The 25721-nt window shown below is 44.6% G+C and overlaps 5 protein-coding genes and 1 long non-coding RNA gene across 6 annotated transcripts; 4 read left to right on the plus strand and 2 right to left on the minus strand.

Moving 5' to 3' along the window:
- Positions 1-147: 147 nt before the first annotated feature.
- LOC127615927 (uncharacterized) lies at positions 148-2040 on the plus strand. Its single transcript, XM_052087294.1, has 4 exons — positions 148-694; positions 772-918; positions 1018-1139; positions 1245-2040. Exons 1-4 carry the CDS (start codon positions 436-438, stop codon positions 2016-2018), a joined length of 1302 nt encoding a protein of 433 aa, XP_051943254.1. The 5' UTR covers positions 148-435; the 3' UTR covers positions 2019-2040.
- Positions 2041-3361: 1321 nt separating this feature from the next.
- Positions 3362-6382, plus strand: wu:fi34b01 (uncharacterized). Its single transcript, XM_052087293.1, has 5 exons — positions 3362-3608; positions 3939-4085; positions 4244-4362; positions 5417-6280; positions 6347-6382. The coding sequence occupies exons 1-4, from the start codon at positions 3404-3406 to the stop codon at positions 6272-6274; spliced, it is 1329 nt and encodes a 442-aa protein (XP_051943253.1). The 5' UTR covers positions 3362-3403; the 3' UTR covers positions 6275-6280; positions 6347-6382.
- A 2717-nt stretch (positions 6383-9099) lies between these two features.
- Positions 9100-14548, plus strand: zgc:153615 (uncharacterized protein LOC777747 homolog). Its single transcript, XM_052087319.1, has 7 exons — positions 9100-9268; positions 11247-11356; positions 11918-12035; positions 12129-12335; positions 12851-12974; positions 13139-13232; positions 13641-14548. Exons 1-7 carry the CDS (start codon positions 9239-9241, stop codon positions 13690-13692), a joined length of 735 nt encoding a protein of 244 aa, XP_051943279.1. The 5' UTR covers positions 9100-9238; the 3' UTR covers positions 13693-14548.
- Positions 14549-15444: 896 nt separating this feature from the next.
- On the plus strand, positions 15445-19539 carry LOC127615929 (zona pellucida sperm-binding protein 3-like). Its single transcript, XM_052087296.1, has 8 exons — positions 15445-16009; positions 17016-17128; positions 17249-17352; positions 17424-17601; positions 17679-17796; positions 18818-18903; positions 18985-19220; positions 19331-19539. The coding sequence occupies exons 1-8, from the start codon at positions 15629-15631 to the stop codon at positions 19366-19368; spliced, it is 1254 nt and encodes a 417-aa protein (XP_051943256.1). The 5' UTR covers positions 15445-15628; the 3' UTR covers positions 19369-19539.
- LOC127615962 (uncharacterized) lies at positions 17411-18970 on the minus strand. Its single transcript, XR_007967007.1, has 2 exons — positions 18521-18970; positions 17411-18199 (listed from the first exon to the last, which is right to left on the minus strand). It is a non-coding gene; the product is annotated as an uncharacterized LOC127615962 (long non-coding RNA).
- A 3487-nt stretch (positions 19540-23026) lies between the features above and the next one.
- On the minus strand, positions 23027-24106 carry arl14 (ADP-ribosylation factor-like 14). The gene has a single exon (XM_052087322.1). The coding sequence runs from the start codon at positions 23917-23919 to the stop codon at positions 23308-23310; it is 612 nt and encodes a 203-aa protein (XP_051943282.1). The 5' UTR covers positions 23920-24106; the 3' UTR covers positions 23027-23307.
- Positions 24107-25721: the final 1615 nt, after the last annotated feature.

Below are 25721 nucleotides of genomic sequence, written 5' to 3' on the forward strand. Positions count from 1 at the left end.
GGGCGGGGTGAACGAAGTCCAAATAGTGACGTACTGTACTTATTTATTATTATTATACAAATGTCATATTATTATTATTTACTTTTCTCACTTTTTATTTTGACACAATATATAACCAGTTGAGGGTGTACCCCGCTTCCTGTCCGATGACAGCGGGGATTGAATGCTCTAGCACGCCCCGCGACCCTTGTGAAGATAAAGCAGATAGGAAATGGATGGATGGATGGATGTGACAAGCCCCGCCTTTTTTAACTCTGGTGCCCTGCCAGGTGTGATCAATTTGCAAATAATCAATTAATCCCTCCTACCGAGGCTTCTGATTGGTTGCTGCAGCTGCCACCAGTCACACTACCAGGAAGTGCTGCTCAATTCAAAAAGCAGCTCACACCTGGCACAGTCTGGCCTTGGCACGAGTTTCACGCATTTAGCAACAAGATGAACAAAGACAAAAACGCAAGTGCTACGTTTGGCCAGATTACCGCAGTACTTATTTTAGCCTGCTTTTTGGCACACACGGTTGACAGCTATCGCCTGAAGAAGGCGGACAGAAGAAAATATGTTCCCGATGGCTTTCGCCGGGGTAAGATTATGTTTGGGAAAGTTCCTCAATGGGATCCTCCAATGCTGAATGAAGAAGCCAAGAAGTCAAACGCTTCGGTGGAGGATGACGATGCTTATCAGGCCGATTCTGCAGGTATGAGTACACTTTTAAATTGCCCCATTTTCCAGCTCGGCTTATGTGTTTTTTTTTTCACTCAATATGTTGCTTAGGAGGCTGGGCCGTGAACCCTGTGCCCGTGCAACCACCTGCATCGCAGGAGGCCTCATGGAGACGCATGACTTCCCTGCAGTGTGGAGATAGCCACATGAAGCTCAGCGTCAGAAGACCAGGCCTAACCCACATGACAGTGCAACAAGGTAAAGTGTTAAGCTTCGGACAAAGAAAAATTGTCACTATGAGTTGAGTATCATTGTCCCCCCCCCCCCCCCCCCCCCCCCCGTCTCTTTATTTTGCAGCGCCCAATGCACCTCCATTGCCTTTGCCTCTTGTGCCCTTAAACTGTGGCTACAATATGCATCGAAATTCCTTTGGGTTCCTGATGTATGTTCCATATGGTGGTTGTTACATGCTTCAACAGGTAATGCTCAAATTATCATTTTTGGTTTAATAATTTTTGTCGTCTACCCATACTCGGTGGTGCGCAGAGCTAATGGTGTCATTTCTCCCCCCCTCCACCCCCCAGGCTGGAAGTTACGTGCTTCCCATGTATTGGCAGGGAGTTCCAGTCATCCTCATGTGCACCAGACTGACTCCAACCGATGCCCCTAAGGTCACCAGTCCATTTCACTTGGATCAAATGGCCACCAAGGGGCCTGATGCTCAACATGTCCCCAAGTGGCCCCCAGTCGCCCAAGCTCCAGTCTCCCCACTCGGCATTTGGGCGCCGGTTGACCCCCGCAGCCAGGCCCAGTCTCCGGTCATGAGCCCCAGATTCCGATCTCACCATTCTGCGCCTCATGTGCCCAAGTGGCCGTTATTCCCCAGGTGGCCACCAATGCCCCATGGTCCAGGCTCCCAGCCTGGGCTTCAGAAGCCCCCGATGCCCCGGGACCCCATGTTCGATTTTGGGCTGCAAGCACCTCGGAACCCTTTTGTGTCGCAGTACCCCAACATGCCTCACATGCCCTATATGCATAATCTGCCTCGCCCATACCCTGATCCCCAGGTGATGGGCCAGTACCCATATTTCAATCCCTCCCTCTGGACCTTCCCCGGACATCCAGCACCAGCTGGGAACAAGGAGCCAAAGAATCCAGTTAAGACGGCAACTTTGTCAAAAGTTCCTACTTCTATCCCTCCAGTGCAGACGACTACCACCCTGCCATCGACCACGACTGCGCCAACAGCCGCCGAGACCACGCCGTTACCGTACAACCCATTGTACCAATTTCCCCCTGAGCTGATGCACTATATCTCCTATGAGGACTTGCTTGCTGCAATGTATGCTAATCAGTGAAAATGACTGGCAATAAATTCTCTAAACAAGCGGCTATCATTTGTTATTTCATGTTTGGTGCCAAATTTCTTCAGTGACTTCAGAGAAGGGAATCACAATGCATGCTTTAATCTGAAAGTGACGACGCATGAGTTGGATTTTGATCGGCCTAGAGCTCCCAACTGCAAGCGTCGATTTTATTTCCCCCTCTCAAATTCCCAAATGTGTAACTGAAGCGTAACTGTTAGTTTATCATGCTACATGCAAGATGGCGGGGAAATTGTGTGCTGACTTATTTTCAGTACAATCACGCACCCTCATTGCATCAACCTGGAAAGTTGATACAAGGATCAATTTAGTTTTGAGTAACTCAAGTGACTAGGGGAGGTTGCTATGGTGATAATTTGAAGACACTGCTCCCCCCCCCCCCAAGTAATTTTTCTACATTTAATGTTTGAATATAAAAGCTGAAAAATGTAGATTGAACTAGTGAGATATATACCCTTGCGTGAAACTCAACTGTATTTTTGGGTGTGGCTGAAACGGGGCCCACTTCGCCCCCCCCCCCCCCCCCCCGCCCCGAGTTGCCCTCGCTAACTACATAACGGAGTGCTCTCATTTCATCATCCTTCGCAAATGTGTTTATGACTAGACCCATTTCTACCGCTACAGCATGTAGTTTGCTAAGAAGCTATGTTAACAGTATCTGCTGTGTAAACCCATGCGCAGCGTAAGGCAGGTTATTGGTATATAATCCTTATTGAGACTAACATTCTATTTTATTTTTTTTTACTGGCGTTAAGAGTGATTTTATTTTTTTTCCTCAATCTGCTCTGAAAACGAGGGGCGGTTGTCCCCAACAATTGTAAATGTAACCTGTTCAATTCACAGTATGTGTGGCTAGCACCACGTCGCGATGAACAACAAAGTGTGATTTTGATTGTCGCGATGAGAGCTGCTTGAGGAAATGACTTGAAGCTTGCACTTGCCAAACGAGACGCGCACATGGTTGTGTTGTGTGTATCTTTTTTTTTTTACAAATCCTTCACCACCATAGAAATGTCAAGGACTACAGCGAGTACTACGGGGAGTGCAGTAATCAAATAAGCTAACAGTTAGCCTACCTACCAGTATTTTATGACTGCATCCGGGCACACACAATTGCCAATTTTATAAAATCGACGATAAAAACGTGCGTTTGTGTGTCCCAGGCATAAGTGGTTGTCATGACAACAGAAGAAGCGATGACCAAGGGGATGCTAAGGCCCTAACGAGCTCACCTGTTCTGCCCTTAATGAGCACAGGTGTGAGCTACGGCCAGGCCGACGCCCACCAGCTAAAGAGCAAGCCTTTAAGAGCTTATCTCATTGTCGAGTGTCCCCACCCTTTGGTGAGTGTCCTCAAGTATGGCGGCGGACGCTCCGATATGTCGTACCGTAGCGGTTGTCTTGCTCCTGTGTTCCTTTGTGCCGAGTTTCAGCTGTTTCCCGCAGAAGAGCCTTGGTAAATTTGTCCCATGGCAATTAGCTAGCGAGAAGCTCGGAGTAAGAAAGGGGAAGATTCTCTTCAATGGGGAAGAGCTGAAATCCTTGTCAGAATCCGACGCTTCGGGTAAGTCTGTGCCTTCTCTTCCACTTGATTGCCTGAAACTAGACGGCCGGTTGCGTTTGGCACCCGAGACTTCACTCTTGACCGAATAACATGACAAAAACATTTAAATAAAGGCATCTAATTGCGGCTGGATGGGGGGTCTTGAGGATCGGCCCTGTTCTATTAATGTAACCATAAATTGCTTGCCTGCAGTATTGGTCCGAATGACCTTAGGGCCCAGTAAAAATAAAAATGTTTATCGAAATAAGAAATGAAAAGAGTGCAACTTCTTTCCATGCTGCAAAATGGTCGGCTTCATATGACTCTACTTTGTACACTTTTCTCTCCCAGGAACGTGGGAGGAGGCGTCACAGTCTGACGAGCTCGGAGAAGTTGAAGCGGCATGGCGGCTCACGGATCCCTCATTGCGATGCGGTCCTACAAAAATGACCTTAAAAGTCATGGGCCGTGGAGCTGTGAACTTGGAACTCGACCTGGGTAACACCAATGTTCTTCATTTCATATTTGAGCCACAGAATACCCAAGTGGTTTGACTCCACTTTGTCATTTTGCAAATATTGACCAACGACAAACGGCGTTGGCCTAATCTAGTACTGGTTGGCGCGCTTTTCATCTGCTAACTGTCCTCGTTTCAGGCTCTGGGCGTTCCCTACCTCTAAGCCAGATGCCGGAATCTTGTGGCCATTCGCTCCATCAGAATTCTCTTGGCCTTGTCTTGGTTGTCTCGTATGGTGGCTGCAAAGTCATGCGAGAGGTATGTGGGCGTTGGTCGAATGGGAGATGCTGTTTTTAATTTTAAATATTTAAATTTATATATTTAATATTTAATATATTTATATATTATATTTATATATTCATTCATTCATTCATCTTCCGAGCCGCTTGATCCTCACTAGGGTCGCGGGGGGTGCTGGAGCCTATCCCAGCTGTCTTGGGGCAGTAGGCGGGGGACACCCTGAATCGGTTGCCAGCCAATCGCAGGGCACACAGACGAACAACCATCCACGCTCGCACTCACACCTAGGGACAATTTAGAGTGTTCAATCAGCCTGCCATGCATGTTTTTGGAATGTGGGAGGAAACCGGAGCACCCGGAGAAAACCCACGCAGGCCCGGGGAGAACATGCAAACTCCACACAGGGAGGCCGGAGCTGGAATCGAACCCGGTACCTCTGCACTGTGAAGCCGACGTGCTAACCACTGGACTACCGGGCCGCCCATATTTATAATTTATTTTTAAATATTGTAAACCAGAAGGTTTACAATATTTCATGGGTGTTTTTATTTTTTGTTTGCATGTGTGGTGTAGCTCTCCTTTGTTCCAGTTCATTTGTGTGTTAGGAAACTTGGTCATCATCTGCAGTTATTTTATTTTAATTTTTTTAGCTGATTTGTAAAGATGTACAATTCATTTCCAGTAGATATTTAGTCACGCGTTTACTCCAATCTCATCCTCATATGTCATATGTCCCCCCCCCCCATGATGGTACTTGCTTGACCCTCCCGGTTGCAGTACTCGCGAGTCCAAACAATCACAGTGCGCCATATTTTGCTCCTCCCACATATGGTTAGACCCCTGCCCAGTTTCCATCAGGTAAAGAAGTTGTGACTATCAGTGGCATCATAACATTTGCGGAAATTGGTTTCGCAGAAACATGCCCTGGGGAATTTCGAATTCATTCTTCCTCTGAAGGATTTTAAATCATTACCAGCACTAGTTATCAACCGTCTGCTCGTAGTTTTATTGCCTCAAATCTTAAACTGTGACCTCAAGTACTGCTAGCCATTTTTTTTTAATTTTGTTTCAGAACGGATATCATGTCCTGCCAATGAGCTTCATGGAGACTTCCGTGACACTCGCCTGCCCCGTGTTACCACCCTTGACCCCGCCGCATCCCATCCCTCCAACTGCCCGAAACGTAGACCGCTCCAAGCGTGACGAGGACAAGCCGGCATCTGACGAGAACCTTCACCTGCGATACCAGCACTATCATAACTATTTAAAGTACCTGTACTACTTGCACATCCTAAAGAATCCCCACATGTATCCTCTTGTACATCGCGCTTACAATCCCCTGTACCAAAGCCCGCATCTCGTTTCTCACGCCTATCCGTATATTCCGGTGCAGCATCCGCTTTATGCTCACTATCCGCAGAACCCCGCGGCCCCTTATTGCCACCCACCCGGGGCGCTTTGTCCTTTGCCCCATTATCTCAATCCCCAACCTCAAGCGCTCCAAAATAGGGAAATACTTATGGATACCGACCACAGTCCAGAAACGTTAACGACGACGCCCTCTCCGACCGCCGATCCCGCAACTACTACAACAACCGCTGCAAGTACTACCACTAGAAAACCTTGTAGACGCATCATCCCCACTACTACGGTTAGTCCTACGGCTGCTGCTGCTACTCCAACCAAACGACGGTGTCGACCCAGGACCCATCCGGAGAATAAGCACTTCACCCCTTATGCCGCCAAGCCCTTCGTACAAGAAATCTCGTACGACGAAGGCGCTCCAATTGCAGGTAACCCTAAGAGTTCACCTCTTGCTGGCTACAAATCTGGACCACTCCAGAGCTACCAGTACTGGCAGCAGGAGCCCTGGTTTTCCCAAGAGGAGGATAAAGACATCCCCTTTGACTGGGATGAGCTAGAGCCATAGTCCTGGGTAAGAGTCACTTGGCGGTGAAATCGTTTTCAATGGCGATGTGGTAATGGCTGCTTCTCTTTTTAGGGACTGGCATTCAATAAAGGTTTTAAGGAAAAGTTGGTTTGTAGTGTGTGTGTCATCTTACTCAAAGCGCAATCATGGACTGCAGGAAATCTTGAGACCTCAATTCGGCTATTGACTAGTTTTTAAAAAGAAAATTAATAAAGTTTTTAGAGCGGGCTACTAAGACAAATTGTAACCCTGCAGTGGGCAATGCATTTGGTCCCCTGGTCTTCAGACTGAATCCGCCTGTGACTGTCACATTGCTATTAAAAACTAGTAAAACTGCCGATTGAGACCTTTCCCATGTGTTGAGTCAAAAAACTAAAGATTGCATTCTGATATTTGTGGAATAAGAATTAAGCAGTAGAATGCACCCATTTTTTTTTTTTTATCATTCTTTGTTTAGATGGTCTTGAGGCATCTCAAATCTGGGCCAAAAAAAATTTGAATTGTTTTGAAATCAACCTCCATCATACAGAAATGTAGATACTCTAAACCCCTCCAATTTTTAACGTAACCCTTGACCTTTAACAAGCCTCCTGCAACTGCTGCCATGTGACTATTTTTCCAGTGACCAGAAGAAGCAAAATTTAACTTCAACCATGCTGTCATTGCATATTTTGAGCACGGAATTGAATGTAGCTTTTACTGTATTTTTTTAATGTGCGGATTAGATGCAGTCAAAAATGAGGAGGGGATAAACTGCCCATTGTTTTGCTTTTTTTTTTTTTTTTTTTTTTTGTGCAAAATTTGCTTTGCCTCACAGTGCGCATGCCCCTTCCACCCCATTCTGTCCGTTCGTATATATTTCCACATGGCGCCATCTCCTACTCCGGGCACCCCTGGCCCATGACTCGCATCTCCACGCATCATTGATTGGAGCCAGGCCGCACGTGACCTCCTAGTTCATGTAGCATTGCCAACACTGAGGGGGGGGGGGGGGGTGCGCGTGTGTTGCTGCTCTTTGCCGGGCACTGAGCCTCATGACCCTCTAGCTGCAAATTACAACCACAAATGCTTTTATAAATCCCATTAAGGCATTGGAGAGGAAGCTTCTCGTTTCATTTGCAGCGCTTGGAACTACATTGAAAACCAGACGGTCTCCGATGAAGGTGAGTGCTTTTTGTGATGATGGATTTTAATTTCAGGAGCGTTATGACCGCAATGACACTCTCAAATCCATTTTTAATGTTCTGTTTAATTTCCTTTCCGTTTGTAATCCAGGGAACATGAAGACGGATACGGCCGTTGTTCAGGTTATCTGATTTTCTGCAGGTCTCGGGGCAACCAGGCAATCCTGTCCATGGAGGAGGACTATGATGTGGACATGGGTGAAATGTTCATGGGAAGGGTCGGAGCAGGTCAGTGGTGGATGGACTTTGGGAAGGCGGACGGCACAGAGTCGGAAAGAGGCTTCATGGTGAATAGTCGCAGCTGGGCTGAGGAGCTGAAGGAATGTTACAGCGGTGGAGCAGGCAGACTGTCCAGCATTTCGGTCAGTTGTGGGGTTTTTTATTTTCTTTTTGCTGTAAGGGTTGCATGTATCAAGTCTTGGATCTGTACAACTATGTCCGAGCACAGATTTTTCACTCTCTTCTATAAACAAGACATGCTTGATGTAAGCAACCAGAACTTTTAAAATTTGACAGGGCCAGGTCAGCACGAGCTATGGTACATAAAAAAATTGTTGACAGTCCATATGAAACATCAACAGAATAGCATGAAATTACTGTATTAATATTCATTCATTCATTCATCTTACGAACCGCTTGATCCTTACTAGGGTCGCGGGGGGTGCTGCAGCCGATCCCAGCTGTCTCCAGGCAGTAGGCGGGGGACACCCTGAATCGGTTGCCAGCCAATCGCAGGGCACACAGGAGACGAACAACCATTCACGCTCACACTCACACCTAGGGACAATTTCGAGTGTTCAATCAGCCTGCCAAGCATGTTTTTGGAATGTGGGAGGAAACCGGAGCACCCGGAGAAAACCCACGCAGACCAGGGGAGAACATGCAAACTCCACACAGGGAGGCCGGAGCTGGAATCGAACCCGGTACCTCTGCACTGTGAAGCCAACGTGCTAACCACTGGACTACCGGGCCGCCTGTATTAATATACTTTTTAAAAATGACAACAGTGTTGTTGATGACCTATTTTAGCCTGTGCATTGCTGCAGATGGGTTGTGATCAGACCAGTAGAAGTGGAGCGATACAGAGGTCCTAGGTAGTGGAAAAGACCCCCCCCCCTCCACCCCGCCCCCATGTTCTGCAACTTCAAGTCAATGCGCCACCTGGCGGTGAAAGTCCTGTCATTACAAGTCCAATTGAAATGAATGCAATCATTCACATCGAACCTTAATTGTGGACCAACCTTCGGCGGGCCGGATTAAAAAGACCAAGGGGCCGGATTCGGCCCGCGGGCCGTAGTTTGCCCACCTCTGTACTAATCACTCCATTGTTCTCCTCGAGGATAAACCAATCATTCCAAACGCAGTCGGCCCAGCCACTGACATGCAATCGGCTCACATTTACTCAAAGTGACGATTGGAGCAATCGATTCGGTATCGACATGGGTTGCGGGTCACAATCATCAGACCAGTCAGCCATGACGGGCAGTTACTCGTGCCAACCACTGAGATCAATGCGCTCACAGTTTTCAGACTTGAAAAAGCGAGAATGTAGCCAGTGAAAAAGATGGAGGAACAGATAAGCACATCTGGAGGCCAACAAGCACCTCCTCCTTCCATCCCTCCTCTCCCGCATTTGTCTTCCCAGGCTTCCCCCTCGCCCCTCCTCCGTGCCTCTCCCTCCCTCTTGCAGTATATGAGAGGGTCTCCAGGGTCCGGCTCCACTGCAGTGGAGAGGAAGGGCAGGGCGTGCTTGCGTGTGTTCAGTACCATGCGATGAAGGATGGTGCACCAGGAGAAACGCGTTTACCAGGTGTGTGTGTGTGTGTCGCTTCGTAATGCGCGCATGTGATGTCGTGTCATGTCGAAGCAGTTGTCAGGTGTTACGTGATTGGCATCCATCCCTTGTTGTGATGCTTATGGATGATTCAGCGATACAGGGGGCGGTCGTGTTCTCGTTGTCGTCTGTGTGTCTCTCCGACTACATCCGTTAGATAAGATGTCTGCGTAAAAAAGGTGTTCAAGTGAAATGTGTAGTACCCGTTATGTAAGTTTATGCGAGTCTGATAGAGATCTGTGATCTTTTATCACACATGATGTGCCACTAATGAGTGTGTGTGTGTGTGCATGCACCATGTCATACACATAGGTAGCCTTGGGACATGCATCTCATTAGGCAACAAAAAAAAAAAAAGCCAGAAAAGAAACATAGGTGCTCCGCTAAAGCTTTATGATGACATTTTGATCAACGGTGATGCTAGCATGCAGTAAGAATGTGCATATATGGGAACACGGTGAAAACGTGATGCGTAGTTGAGGTGATTGAAATGAAAGAACTCTCTTGAAATGGGTAAAATGTCAAATATATTGCCCGGGGAGCTTTACCGCAAGTGGTTAATGTGGTTCGTTCTAGAAGCTTTCGAGACGGAATGTGCCTCATCATTCCTTCATCCATTCCTATTGCTCCCTGTCACTCCCATGATTCACTTGCCAGGGCCGACATGGCACCTGTCCATCCAACATTTGATCATCTCAGGATGCACGTTGCGCAATTTTTATTTTTTTTCTTCACAGTTGCAATCAGTTCCCCCGCCGTCAGCACATTTGTCGTGGTCTCATGCAAGTGAGCGAGCCCTTATCCCACCTCGCACGATGCGAGGCCAAAGGCTAGACTGGATTTCGCTACCATGACAACCGTGTGGAGGCAGAAGCTTGTGCACGCCACCAATCGCATATTCCAAACACGTATACAGTACCCACTTGGAGTCCGGTTGGCGTGTCAGTTAGCATCATTGATCCTATAAGGGTGGAGGTCCGGAATGGCTTGCTTACAGGCACATATGGAAATATGCAGATGGCAACATAATTACTCGCTGATTTAGTTTCACGCTTGATCTGTGGCCATTTTCATGATGATACTGAATGCCGCCTTTAACGCACTCTAGACAGTGTTATATATTGTCCCCACAATATCTGAGAGTTGTGATGTTGTTCACAAATGTCTAATATTCAAGAGTTGTATCTCAAGGCGGTGCCTTGAGATACAAGTTTAAATTGTTCCGCGACTATGTTCAAAATTACTCAAATAATCTCACAGATGGAGACTCTTTCCCCATTGAAATGAAAGGAAATAGCATTAATCTGTTCCGGGCCCCTCCTAAAAAAAAGGGAAACATGTTTTTAATAAGGAAAATAACATCTTATAATCTTGCACTTGCCCAACACGCGATAATGACGTGAACAGAATGTAAAGAATTTAACAGGTTTTAACACATTTTTTTTCCCCCTTCACTTTAATGGACATTGTGCTACTCCTTGTGGTGTGCGTATCTTGGCCACCTTGGCAGTGTCACTGACTCATTAAGCTGTAGTAATAGAGGTCAGATTTCACAATGGATAAAAAAAAATCTCTGTGAGACTATTGATTTATCTGTTTACATGTGTTGCTCCACCATTTCTGTTGAAATAGCCATTGCTTAAAGGGATGATAACACTTTGAGTTAGATGCCGATTGTTAGGCATTTTGCATTGTTGAGTTAAACCGACTTTCTTCAGGCAACATTATGTGGTTATTTTAAATACTTTGTATACTCTTTATTTTATGTTTAGTTTGACAGTAAACCTGGAGTGGCATTAAATAACTTGAAACTTTTTTTTCTAAAGTCGAGACTGGCATTAAAAATCAAAATAACTCCAAAAACGTCATCAAATGACCAGCATCATCCCGTAACCAGGACATTAGTTTCCTTTAATTATATTTGTCTTTTTTTTTTTTTTTTTTGTCCTGACAGGCCCAGCGAAATGAGAGAGAGTCTATTAGGCAGAAACTTGCCCTGGGCAGTTTCTATGACGACGAGCCAGTCATCTTCACCAGCTGCAGCAAAAACGACTCGTCCTCTCGGTGGGTTTATTTTTTATTTTTTTCAAAGGAGCCTGTGATGTCTTGTTTTTTTTTTCTTTTCGATTCTGACTGACGTGTTTGATCTCACCGTCTATTTTCGACACCGGCTGACGTTCCCTCCTGCTAGCATCATAGATATTTAATTATGTTTGCCGCTTGTTCTATTTTTTGTTTTTCAAAGGCAGCTCTACTCAGTATTGAAACAGCTGATGAATATTGTATGAATGCGTACAAGGAGGCCTAAAGATTCAATTTACTTCCACATAATGCTGTCTGTAAGATAAGATAAGATAAGATAAGAAAAACCTTTATTAGTCTCACAATGGAGAAATTCCCAATTCACAGCAGTAGTGTGTCCGTGTGCATGTGTCTGTCAGTGGTGCCCTTTCGTATTTAAATCCTATTTATATCTGACCTCATTCTGGATTCAATTACTCTTCAAATCAGATTTTTTTTTTTTGGGGGGGGGGGTGAAATTGTGATGTATCAAAGGCACCTTAAGGCGATTCGTATCACCTTCATCACAAACCCTTTTTTGTCTCGTCTTGGCTCTACTATCAGGTTCTACAGCGGAGTCAACCTGCAGGTGTGCTTTGTCAACGACAGCAGCAGCGACAAGGACAGCGATGCCGAAGACAGCAGGACAGAGACCAGTCTGGACACACCCTTGTCACCAGTGGTATGCAACCCCCCCAACAGAGAATCCACGGAATGTGCAACCGACGTCTTTCGTATGTTCCTCATGACACTAATCCAAGTCCTTCTGCTTCAGAGCAAGCAAAGCTCGTCGTTATCGGATCGAGACACGGCGGAAGAGGACTCGGATCCGCTGGACGACTGCGGCGGCTTCTGGCGGGTGCAGCGGAGGCTCCAGGAGGAGGCTCGGGTGGCTCTGGCTCTGGCTCGACCCATGGCCCGTATGCAGGTGGAGGTGGAGAGGCAGATTCAGCAACATAGACGCTCGCCTGTGGCAGATCTGGTTAGTCGGGAATTACATTTGACTTGAAAGGCTACAGCACGGCTTCTCAAACTTAGCTGAACAGCTAAAAAAACAAAACAAAAAAAATTATTCTCCAAGTGTTAATAAAAAATATATCTAGTATATATATATGTAACAATGGATGTCTTGTACTTGTTTATTGTTTATAATAAACAAAACAAGCAACTTAAAGTTAAATACAACTGAATTGTAGTCAAGGTAATAGGTCGTTTGCATACCACTACAGCAGCGCTTCTCAATTATTTTATTTAATTTTACACCTCCCTGGGAAGAAAAAAAAACACTGAGCGTTATTGCTCGTCATCTTTAGGCCTTTTGATGTCCTTTTCAGGTGATAGCTAGTAGCAAAATGCCCCCCTAGCCCCTGAGATAATTAAAGAGGTTTGATTTTGCTACTTAATTTGTGAAAATATTCATCAGAATGCCTTGTTTGGGGCCTTTTTTTTAAACTTCCCTTTTAAATTGGTAGCAAATGATTTTGTGGATGCACGCAGCTTCCCAATCTGCCTCACATCAGCGAAGGTTTGATGAAGAGGAATCTGAGGCGAGGCGACATGAGGGATATGAGTCTTGGGCAGCTACAAGTCATCACAAACGATCTGCACTCGCAGATCCAGAGTAAGTAGATCAGACTCGAGTATTTCGGTCACGCTTCGTAATCCATTTCTGCCTTTGGGCACAGAATGCGGGTAGCTGCTTTTACTCGGGATCTCCTTTCACGATGCACGGTGGCGGCGTTGTGGATAGCGTGTCTGCTTCACAGTTGCGAGTGTGCATTCTAGGTCTAAGTGAGGAGCTGGTGCAGCTGCTGCTGCTTCGAGACGAGCAGCATGTTGAGCAGGATGCCATGCTGGTGGACATCGAGGACCTCACCAGGTGAACGCATTCCGCCCAATGGCCACTCACTTGATCACCTACAAGCATTTAAAACGGCTAACAAAATCCAGAGGCAAAGCGAAAGGAACAAAAAAAGATTTTGAAATGTTTAGATGACCTTAACGAAAGGTATGGGTGCAGCATAACAGATAAATGCCGCTTCACCGTGTTTACTGTGAACCCTGGACTCTGCTAATTGAGCCAAGTCTGCAGATCTTAAATCCACAATCGGCATGTTTTCAAGCCCCAAACCATTTTACTGATTTATAGACCAGGAGCAGAATTTTAAAACACCTGTAAATTAGTTATTGCGTTTCAGTTTGGGAATGTAGGTCAGCGCTTGTAGGCGGCCCACCTCTGATAAATCCACATGCACTGTACGAGCTCTTTGTCCTTGTTTTGATACAGACATGCTCACAGCCATCAGCGGCACCAGGCAGAGAAAGCAAACGCTAAATGAATTCCCGTGTGTCCATCTGCACGCCGCCCGACGTAGTACCCACTCAATGGATTGTCACTCGTGTTGCCAAGGAAACTCCGTCCGTGCTGTCTGTGGAGAAAAGAAGAGGCCATATCGTGTTTTGTACATGCACATAAAGTATTGCACCACTGGACCCGGTTGACAGGCTTTTTGCTTTCCACTCTGCTGGATTAAATATGGGCATATTTCAAAGAGTTAAAGGAATCTTCATGACATATTTCCATGACAAAACCAACCTTATGGATTTTTTGCAAAGTGCATTTTTAGAGGGATGGAAGGGGGAGCACTTGTACACTTTGTTCTTTATTTGTCCGTCATAGTTGAAAGTGGAATTCACTGTTGCGATCCAAATGTAGTCTCCCATGTTCATTTAAAGCATCGCTTCAATGCTGCAGCACGACTGAGAATTCCCAAGACACACAACTGGATGTACAACAATCGCTGCTAATATAGTGCATACTTTTGTTTGTACTTTTTGAGCTTTACCTTTGCACATTTCCATTGCGTACAACCCATAAAGTATATGAAAAGGTATTTTGTCCAAGTCGAAAAAGCATCATTAACTGCCTCAAAGCAAACATTTTTTTTAGGCTCAATTTACAAAGCAAGAAAAACGGAATAACTACATCCCAGACTGAACATATATCTATTTTTTTGTGATAGAAAGGCTTATGGACTGAAAGGATGTCTCTTCAAGAAAACAAAAACACGTATTGCTCATTGTCAATGTGTCCTTTTAGCAGAAAGTCAACTTTGTTTTTCTATTGTATGCTACGTGGATACATGTCCTGTATAACGACTGTAAAGATATGGGATAATAAACATTTTAAGTGTGTGGAATAGCCCTACCTCGTGAGTTTTTTTGGGGGGAAATTGCATATGACCCAACAAAATTGCTACTTTAAAAAAATGGTGTGACATTTTGGGTTATTTTAAATGAAAACATTTTGAGTAAAAACACATTTTGTTCCAGCTGTTCATACTATTACTACTAAATCATACTACTGTTTGTTTGTTTTTTTTAATTCAAATACAATACTTTTTAGTGCATTTCGGTTGTATTTAACATTTAAGTGCAGTACTTTTGCATGTAATGATTTCGAAACGTTTGTTTTCAAACTACTTTATCTTTAACGTGGTACGGGGGAAGCCATTTTTTTTTTTCCATTTTGAGGTGGTACTTGGTGTTAAAAGTTTGAGAGCCACAGCTATTGGTATCTATTGCTGCGGTGTGTCCAAATTTGGCCTCGACGACTCCCCAGTGTCCAAATTCAGGTGGTCTTCTTTACATGGTGACGGACGCTGAAGCAAACGCTACTTCATAGCAGTTTGATAGGCTAAATTACTTTGCGCTTCCTGTACACTCAACTTCTCCACTTCCTTACGTCTCGTCTACCAGCTGAGAACTTTGCCGGAGGATCAGTCAAGTGAAAGTCGGTCGCCTTAAAACTTGTGAACTCTCAAATATACTGAACTCAAGTACAGTCTTCCTAAGAACATAAGCAAGGACGTTCTTCCTAAGAAGGCCAGTCTCTTTGTAAATTGGAACGAGTGTTTATTTTTCAGTTGACACTATTTTTCACGTTTTATTGCGTCGTAATCTGGATAAATACACATACAAATAGTGTCCACTTCCTGTAAATTTTAAATTCCTGTAAAAGAGCGGCTGCAGTGACCGGAACCGGAAATGGCGTCGTGACCGCACAACTGACGCCAATTGTGTCTAATTAAGGGGGGAAGGGGGTTAGTGGGGACAATCAATAAACGCCAAAAAGGAATAAGAGACTGAACATAGCTGAACGCTATCATCACTTAGCCGGCATAGTTGCTCGTTGGTGTTGACGAGAGACTTCCCGGAGCGGTGGGGAGGCTTAGCTGCGCTTTTACCAACGTAACCACTCCAACCTAAAAAAAAATGAACCGCTCCCGTTATAGGACCTTGTTCGTCCTCTTTGCCGTTTTCACCCTCACAGAAAGCCGCCGCTACCACTTGGTATCATCCAGCCGAGGTGGAGCTCAGGGGCCGAGCGTACCTTTACCTTCCGCCGGTTCTCATGTGCCTTCGCAGCAGGTGGAAGATCAGCCCAAAGCGGTGCTTGTGAAATGTCACTCGGACGCGATGGAGCTCGTGCTTCAGGCGGACTTGTTCAACACGGGGCTTCCCGTGGAGCCGGCACACCTGCGCCTCGGTTCCGATCCAACGGGTGCAAGTGGGGCATGCCGCGCGCGACCCACTGGTGACGGCGACACGTTGACCATATCGGCCGACCTGCTGGACTGTGGAACTCGGCGCTCGGTAAGCACAAGTTTACACTGTTGGTATTTTGAAGTCATTACAAAAAAAACAACAACCCTCAATTGTTTTAACATCTTAATTTTGATAGCGCTCCGCCATCATGGTGAAACTTGGAAAAACTTTACGGTGCATTGCTTTGTTAAAGTTGCTTTTTAGGGCCAAACCAAATTTCTCCATAAAGAATAACTTGGCTTTTTAAAGTCTTTAATAATAACTTCATGTGAAAGTGTATATGTGAATATGTGATCCAGGGATGGGCAATTTAAATGCTGGAGGTAGCCATTAATTCTGCAGTCCTGCGTTGGTACTACTGCACCAAGTGCAAAAGACTTGCATAAAAAAATGCAAGAATAGCACAAAACTAACGAACATGAACAGCAAACTAAGTGCTCATTTGATGTACCCCCCTATGAAATAAACGTGCTCGATTTAAATATTAAGTACTATGGTTGTCTTCATATCATAGCCAATCTGCAAAATAAATTTGAGCCTACTCAAGTTGTAGTATGGGGCCCCCTTCCTGATTTATTTTTGTTTGTCACGCTTAAATGTTTCAGATCATCAAATTTAAATATTAGTCAAAATACACTTTAAAGGGAAGTCTTAATTATAAAGGAGAAAAAAATAATCTCAATTTGCATTGCCCTGTGTGAAAAAGTGTTTGCAAACCCACCCCCCAGGTCAATTTCTTTAGCCAAACCCAGGCTTGGTTGCTGCCACACTTGTTCCCAATTAAGAAATCGCTTAAATTGGACCTGCCTGACCAAGTGAAGTAGACCAAAAGCTGCCTGAAATCAAAAATTCAGGATCAAATGAGCAATTGAGATCGATAAGTCTAGTAAGTTCTAGAGCTTTGGGACTCCGGCAACCCACATTGAGAGCCATTCTCCACAAATGGCAAAACCATGGGACAGTGGTGAACCTTCCCAGGAGTGGCCATCCGATCAAAATTTGTTCAAATATATGAACCCTTTAAGACCAACTAAAACCGCTTTTCTATCACTAGTCAACACAGGACAAGATAATCTATTCGAATGTGCTGGTCTATTCGCCTGAGCCATCCGATGGCTTCTTTCGACTGGACGGAGCAACGATTCCGGTTGAGTGTCATTTCGACAGGTAATTTTTTTAGTTTCACAAAGGTCTTGACTGAAGTCCAGCATCATTTGGTTCTCATCTTAACAGATTGGATGCATTTTTAAATGAAGTAAAATTGAGATTACGCTATTCTGTTTTCAGGAGGTATTCTGTGGGTGGAATTTCCCTGCACCCTACCTGGATTCCTTCGGTCTCAGTAGGCTCAGCTGAGAGTAGCATCGACTTCAAACTGCGCCTCATGACTGGTGGACAGCATTCCATTTTTCAATTTTATTTGTACCACCGATTTATTTATTCTTTTAAAAAAATGTTTCAGACAATTGGCAGTTTGAGAGGCGCTCGCGTGCATACTTCATGGGTGACCCGATTCACTTGGAGGTGACCGCGGCGGTCCGCAAACACCAGCCCTTGCGCGTCTACGCGCAGCGTTGCACTGCCACCGCCGGCCCAGACCCACACGCCGCCTTAAGATATGACTTTGTTGAGCGAAATGGGTGAGTACTGAATGCATCATCCCGCAACTCTAAATGATGATGAATAACCCCACCCTGATTTACATTTCCACCACCAGATGTCTCACCGATGCCTTGCATACGAATTCCAGCTCTCACTTCCTGCCCAGGCACGAGGGCCACACGCTTCAACTTCAACTGGAAGCATTCAGATTCTACCAGCAGCCTAACAGTCAGGTTAGAATCTCAACTGTGTTTATAGAACACTTTAAAACAACCGCTGTACATGAGCAAAAATAATACATACAATATAATGAAGATGGACGACGGTAAAAATAAAGCCTCATGCCGAGTCAAAAGCCAAAGAATAAAAAGTTAAGAGTCTTAAAGATGACGGCGACGCCTAACGTTCAGCAGGAGGTCCTTGCAAAGAGAAGTACAAGAAATGGAAAAGTCTCGAGTCCCATTTTTATTCGGAGCGCTTACTCTTGCGCTTTAAATTATTTTGAGTATTTGGTTAATAAATATTCTCTTGTACATTATCTCTTCCCCATGTATGTCGTCATGCCAAGACGCACCTATGAGAGCTAGCATGGTGCCACTGGACATTCAGAATGAAACCGAAGTCCAAGAAGCTAGGCTAACTCTTAGCTCAGGGGTCACCAACGTGGTGCCCGCGAGCACCAGGTAGCCCGTGAGGACCACACCAGTAGCCCGCCAGTGCTAGGATTGTGATTTGCTCGTAGAAATTATGATTTAAAAATGCAAACATGGGCAGTATTATAGATTCTATAGCTACCTATTTAGCTATCTAACTAGCTAGCTACAGTATACGTCTAGCTAGCTAATGTTCTAATATTATTAAATTGTACAAATGTTATTTCAGACGCGTATCAATTTGGTAGCCCTTCACACAATCAGGACACATGAAGTAGCTCTCACTCTCAAAAAGTTTGGTGACCCCTGTCTTGGCTTATCTGCTAACTATATGGCAGTTGCAAACTCTTGCCTTGGTGTGCACTTTATACGAACACTCAACACGACGAGTCGCTCCCGTTTGTCTGGCACAAGCATCAAATCTGACTTGTACAATAATCGCTCGCTCTTTTAGGGACCTCTGAAAACCGTACCTTTTTTTTTGGCGCCTTTGATCGCAACAAATTAATTCTGATTATTGCCATGTACCACGCTTTAGCCAAATGCAACATTTGGAAATGACTAAAGTGCTTAGTTGGGTGTGTGTGCGTGTGCGCCATAGGTCTACATCACTTGCTGGCTGAGGGCTGTTCCCGACTCCTTAGCCGTCAGCTCTCAAAACAGGGCCTGCTCTTTTATTGACAACAGGTAATCCTTCGGTGCCACACTTGTTACAAGCATTACAGTGACTTTCACTTTTTGGACGATCACGTTTGCTCTCATGTGGAGATGGAGGTCCGTGGACGGGGACCACAGTGACTGTAGCACCTGCCATCCACCGGCAGCCCCAAAGGAAACAGCGACCACTACGACAGACAGGAGGCTGTACGCAAATTCGGGCTGGAATTTTGCTCCTAACAAACCGAGGCAACCAACTACTTCTTTGCGTTCCCGGCCTGAAAGGTTGCAAAGCCACACATATCGGCAGGCCTCTTCTGGTCTGAGGCAAAACGATCACAAACCAGGTGAGGACAAGTGCACACACAAAAAAAATGTCCGTTTAGAGGTTAAACTTGTGTTGTGTGTTTGGTTTAGTGTTATTGACGCGTTTCCTCATGCCATGTGTGTTTTGCAGTGAGATTCGTCCAGCTTGGACCTCTTACTGTTGACTAGACATCGTCACTCGGGATATTTAGACCGGCACCTGCTGTTGGATGCACGATCCAAGATGAACTTTGCACAATGGAAATCGAATATCTTAAAATTCACTCTACTGGCCTACATGTTTGTAGTTTTTTTGAACTACCCCTGTCTCCAAAATACATGTTTTACAGTAACCCTGAATTTTGTTTTTGGTTTTTTTTTTTACCCACTTGACTGGTTTGGCTCGCTTGCCATATCTCAGTCCAGATGACATTTGGAGACAATTTGATATTAACGTTGGGTTTCGAAGCACTCAGCATAATTGGCCCCAAGAAAACAAATGGATTTAAAAGATGCACTCTCTCTCTGAAGTACACAAACGTACTTGTGGAGCCTTTCGGCATCCTCTGATCAATCAAACATATCGTCTGTTCTGTACAGAGGGATGCTATTAAGCGCGTCCTTCCATTAGCGCGTTCCCAATATTGATTGTTTGTTGTGAGGAGGTGCCTGAAGGGTTCGCTTGAGAGATAAAATGTGGAACTCTGGGCAATATTGTACGTTAATTTGCCCAAATAAAATAGTGTGCGAGACTCGCGCATCAAAACTGAGATGGTGAAATTTTAAGACGTGCACCCGCGTTGCTTTTTAAAACGGTACAGTACAACCACAGCATTTATGTTGCCTTGTTGAGCGAAGATGGAAATCCGGTACTTGAAAAGATTGAGACCATTTACCATAAATCCCCCCCCCCCCCCCCCCCCAAAAAAAAAGTAACGTCCAGCTTATTTAAAGAGTCCATTTGGAAAGACCACTGAATGAAAAATTGGGTACGGGATGTGGAAAGTCGGTTAAATCACTGAAATGTTTAGTGTGTTTTAAATTTATAAAAATGTATGAATCGGTGAACTTGGACTGGGTCATAAATTGAGATGCCAATCAACTTGGATACGTCATTTAACGCCCTGTAAATTTTAATTTAAAAAAAAAATCCTAAATTGTAAAAAATAAACTCCAAGTATCCATTCCAAAAACGTACAGTCACAGCGCGCCACTAGGGACCGTTTTACCACACAAGACCACTTTTGTAGACGAGCTTTTAATCCATTAACGTTTTGTCCACGGGGGCTTTCAGCGTGTGCCACAAATACTTTTACGAGCATCTCCTTCACCTCTGGCGAGCATCGCTTACGTTAAAAGTTGCAGTGGGGGGAGGGGGGCGCTGGCTGTGGTTCTGAAGCTTATTCATAGCAAATGAATACGCATTGGAAGGCTTTTGGTTGCAATTCACGAGAAGCTACGACGAGCTCACTAAGTGCCTCATAAATCTGCGGAGCACATGCGAGTGGCGGACGTGGTGAGGAACGAGGTGCTCTCCTGATGCCTCGGTGACTCGTCTCCGATGCACCCCCCGCCTCTCCGCGAGCTCGTTCGATCACTCGCAGCAATGTTTTCCCACCGATACCAAATGTTGGCTGTCCTCACCATGTGTCCTGTTCTCGGCACACACTCCAGCCAGAGATGCGGACCCGCTTTTTGCCGGGATGACCAGGAATGCTGCCTTCGGAGAAACGCCAGCGCCTGTTGCAACCCCTCGGAGGACGACGCCTACTACCACGTCGCCATGGCTACTCGCAAACTCTCCGGCGTTCTCATCATGCTGCTCCTCTTCGCTTTGGGATACTTCGTCCAGCGTGTGTTATGTTCCCGATCCAGACGGCTCAGCTCGGACAATGGCGGAGACCCGACCGTCGCGACTTCCCGGGAGTTGCTGGTGGAGCTCGCCACGCCGGACAGCCTCTTGGACGGCCGCAGCGCGGCTCATCTGCCCACGTACGACCAGTGCAAGCGTCTACCCACTTACGAGGAGACGGTACGGTATGGACAATCTCAGTCGTCTGTGGGACAAACTACCTGACAAGGACCGATGTCTTTTTAGAAAGACGCTTTCGGATGTGCCTCAAAGAAATATGGTCAAGAAAACATTTCCTCATGAGATGCCACTGATGCTGCATAAGTAGCTGATTTTAATGGCTTTTATTTTTTGGTTTGTTAATGTTTATGAATAATTCACCAATAGCTGATGGCAGATCTGGAATAAATTAAATGACGTAGTTTCCTGTGTTTTAGTGCTTTCAATCATAGGTAAGGAATGTCTCGTATAATAATACCTTGCCATCTTATTCGATGCGGTCTGTTTCTTTCACAGTGGGAAATAGCAATTTGCTTTTATAGCAGACCAGGGTGAAGAATATAGCTCTGCATCGTATAAAATGGTTAGTAGTTTTAGCCATTTCTCTAGACAAGGTAGCAAAATAATCCAATTTCAACAGCACCGCCCAATAACAAATATCCCAAAGTGAGAAGCTAATAGGTGATTATTTTTGTTCTTCTCATGATATAATTAGAATCAAACCAGCCACATGACCGGTCCCCATATTAAAAATGAATAATGTCATATTAACTCAAGTGATGAACATGTTTTATTAATACAAATGCATAGCCCTGGTTCTGTTTAATATTCCTCAAAATGATAAAACGTCTCGTCAACGCTGCTACGTCTACCACTGAAATGTGAATCAAACTAAACAACTCTACGTTTGTCATTTCAAATGACATATGTCCATGACTCCAGTTTCAGGGATGCAAAGTAATGAACTGTATTTGTCTGCAGCGTCTTGCGGCATAACAAGGATCATGTTACAGTCAAGTGATGTCAGTGGTGAGTTATTTTAGCCACTCAATTTAATGCCAGCTCATTGTTTGATCCACTTGACTTTTTTTTTCTTCCCCCTATCGCTGAATTTGGCATTGTCACTGTCGGCGTTCATCACAGAAATGTAATATTGTTGACAAAAAGAATGAGCTGATGGATATTTTGGGGTGGCGAGGGAGGGGGTGGGGGTGAGAACAGAGTGAAAACATTCCTAGAGATCCAATGTGTTGTCTGGTAAACATTTACCCCTGAATTTATACACCCACTGCTGGTCATCAGAAAGAATGCAGAATTTTACAAAAGAGTTCCCCAAGCATAAAAATGATATTTAAACATTGCCCATTTTCATTCAAAGCAACTTGTGCTAACTTGATTTCAAACCAAATTTGAAGTTAAATATATTTAATTTTATTAAATTTATATTAATATCATATTAAATGCACTTATAAAAGTAAAATGCTGATTGTTTATCCATCCAAAGCTGTTAATCTCATTTCAATTTACGTCTATTTTTAGTAGAGTACAAAAAAATGTTTTAAGAGTATTTAAATGTTGTGGTTGAAACATTGCCACAATTCAAATTCAGTTGACATAGCGATGTAGATGTTCATTTTTGGATTAATATAAGTTTAATAAGTTTCAAATGAAATGTATGACTGCAATATACTGTACAGTGTTGAATATAAGATTTCAATAATTTCATCCATTTTTCTCAACACAAAGGCTGTTACATGTTTTGTGTGAAGCATGCCACAGGTCAAACTAAGTTGCTTACAAAATAGTATATAGTACATATGTCCAATATTGACAAGATCCCCAAACCACAATTCAAATGAAATGTATTACCTACAATATAGTCATGTTCGTTTCATAACTGTTTTTTTTCTTTTGCACAGCACTTTGAGTTGCAGATTTATGCATGACAAGTGCTATATCAATAAACTTTGATTTATTGATATGAAGGAAGATCGTGTGATTGCATTTGATGAAAACGGGATAAAGTAATGCTGCGAGTGTTTTTAAGATTTCAAAACTGCAGTCCATGTTTAGCTTAAATGACGTCGACGTTTCAATTACAGTATTGAGGTTTACCCAAGTAAAACTTGCTTACAAAAGTGAAGTGAAAATGGTTGAAATTTGTATCGTGGAAGATGTATTGCGTTGCCCACTTTTCAAGGCCGCACCTCGAATGAATTCTGGTACAACTGCGTCAGTGTTAACATACCGAGGGAGTCCAAAATCCAAATCCACCTTCAGCGATTACTAGACTTAGTTCTTATGTAGTTCACGGTGTCTTTAATGTTCTCCTTCATCGTGACCGAAGATTCCGACGGGAGTTTGACCATGTGGCCGATCCTCGTGAGAGCCTCCGCCAGGCCGAAGCCGACGGACGCGGAGCACGGTTGGATGAACCAGTCCCTGTTCCCGCAAATCCTCCGCAGGTTAAATTCGTCCATGATTTCCATCACGGTCATAGCGCCGTCCACGTCCTGCTTGTTGGCGAGTACGGCGAGCGGGCTGCCGCGGAGCTGCTCGCTCCTCAGTGTGCGCTCCAACTCCCGCTTTGCCTCCGGCGCCCTGGCCCGGTCGGCGCTGTCTACCACGAAGACGACGGCCGCCGTGTCCTGGTGGAAGCTCCGCCAGTGGCGACGCATTTCCGCCTGGCCGCCCACGTCCCACACGGTCAGAGCGAAGTTCTTCTTTTTCCTCTTCACGTCGAACATTTCCACATTGAAGCCGACTGTGGGGACGGTGCCGACCAACCTATCGTGTTTCATCTTGTACAGGAGGGTCGACTTACCCGCGTTGTCCAGCCCCAGAATGAGGACCCGGGCCTCGGGTTGCGTGGAGCCTCGCTGCCCCATTCAGCTCATACAAGTACAGGCAGGTACTCACGCAGTGTGATGAAGACGTTTTCTTCTGGCTTAGTGTTCACCGTTTACCTGCTCAAATGTCGTTTAAGGTGTGGCATCATTTCCTGTGGAGAGTGTGTCTGACGTTAATAGATCAACTATTATCTGAGCTGACGGGACAAAGTCTTTTTTTTTTCCAATCGTGTGGACACCTTGAAGGAGAAACTGGTGGTGTTTCCCAAATACTGTCACAAAGTGTAGTGCCTCACTGTGAGTTGAATTATTTTCCATATGCCGTATGCATAAAGCTCAATTGTTGTTGTATACTGAACACTATTGGGCTTCCGATCAAAATTTGAATATGAGACAAAAGTTTATAATGGCAGATTTTATTTGAGATTTACATTTAGTTGTGTTTACCAACTCCGGACAGAGCACCTTTTGTTTGAAGTCACCCGTTTTTCAAGTGAGCGGAAGTATGTGAACCAACATTTTTAAAGCAAAAAATACTTCATGTTTGGTGGGATAACCCTTACTTGCAATAACTGTGTCAAACTTGGAAGCCATTGACTTCACCAAACTGTTGCGTTCCTCATTTGAAGTGATTTTCCAGGCCTTTAGTGCAACCTCTTTCAGTTCTTGTTTGCTTCTGGAGGTTTTTCTCCCTTGCCTTCAGGCTCCCGGTGATATGGGTGAAATTCATGCTCAGTTGTGTTAAGGTCTGGTGAAGATTAACCTCTACTAAATTAATGGAAAGGCCAAAGTATAGAGAAAGGAAGGGTTTGCTATAGATCCAAAACACACAAGCTTGTTTGTGACGCATGGTGTAGGGCGGAATGTTCTGGTTTACGCTTGCGTGGCTGTTTTTGGAACGAGTTCCATAGTCTTTATTGATGTACCTCATGATGTTCGTCTCCATGTCAAAATAGGATGAAGCGTAAGAACAGGTTGTGGGTCAATTTTTATTAGGATTTCTTATACTATAACATTGTACGTTCAATTTTCTTGTATTTTTATGAAGTGTGTCATAATGCCTGCATATCATCATAGCTTGGAAACATTATTGTTTTACACATGCAATACGCCAATAAAACTTGTCATGATTTGACGAGTCAAGGAATTTTGTCATGTCAACTCACATTCACTCGTGAGATGGCTAATAGCTCAACCACATCATAACAATAGATTGCAAAAACAGTATTGTCCATCAAACAGCGCCTAAAAATACAAACGAGGCGTTATTATTCAACATGATGAAATGTCGACTGCTTTATTGGTTGTGCTCCAAAACAGTCCACTTGGAGAAGTCAAACCTGATTGTACAGGCATGTAGTGACATGTGACAAGGGAAGAAATACCATCTGATACCCACGCCCTTCACCACACCGCAATTTGGAAGACTTCACAGGCTTATTCAACTATATTGCATCCACAACGAACCATAGTCAGGTGCTTCCGGAAAGAAAATGAAATTGGGCTCATTTAACCCTTTGCTGGAGACCTTCTGAACAACTTGCCATTTCCTCAATCAAACCCAATATCATTCTCAAACGATCATACAGAAAAGCAAATGTGTTCAAACAAAGGGAAGACCAATGCCAGAGACAACAAATACATAAACATTGCGTTTACCTTGACACTGTATCCCTTTAATTCCAGCCCATTTCATTTGTATAAATACCATGCGTGTAAAGAATACCGTGTTGTGTTCTCGGTTCCCTAGAACACAGCTGCAGAGTCTGCATGTAAACAAAATAGTTTTTTTTCGTCATCTGATGGCCCACTTCTCTTCATCTTGGGCTCATTTTCTCCCC

Source organism: Hippocampus zosterae, chromosome 15 (genome assembly GCF_025434085.1).
Source record: "Hippocampus zosterae strain Florida chromosome 15, ASM2543408v3, whole genome shotgun sequence".
Lineage (NCBI taxonomy): Eukaryota > Metazoa > Chordata > Actinopteri > Syngnathiformes > Syngnathidae > Hippocampus > Hippocampus zosterae.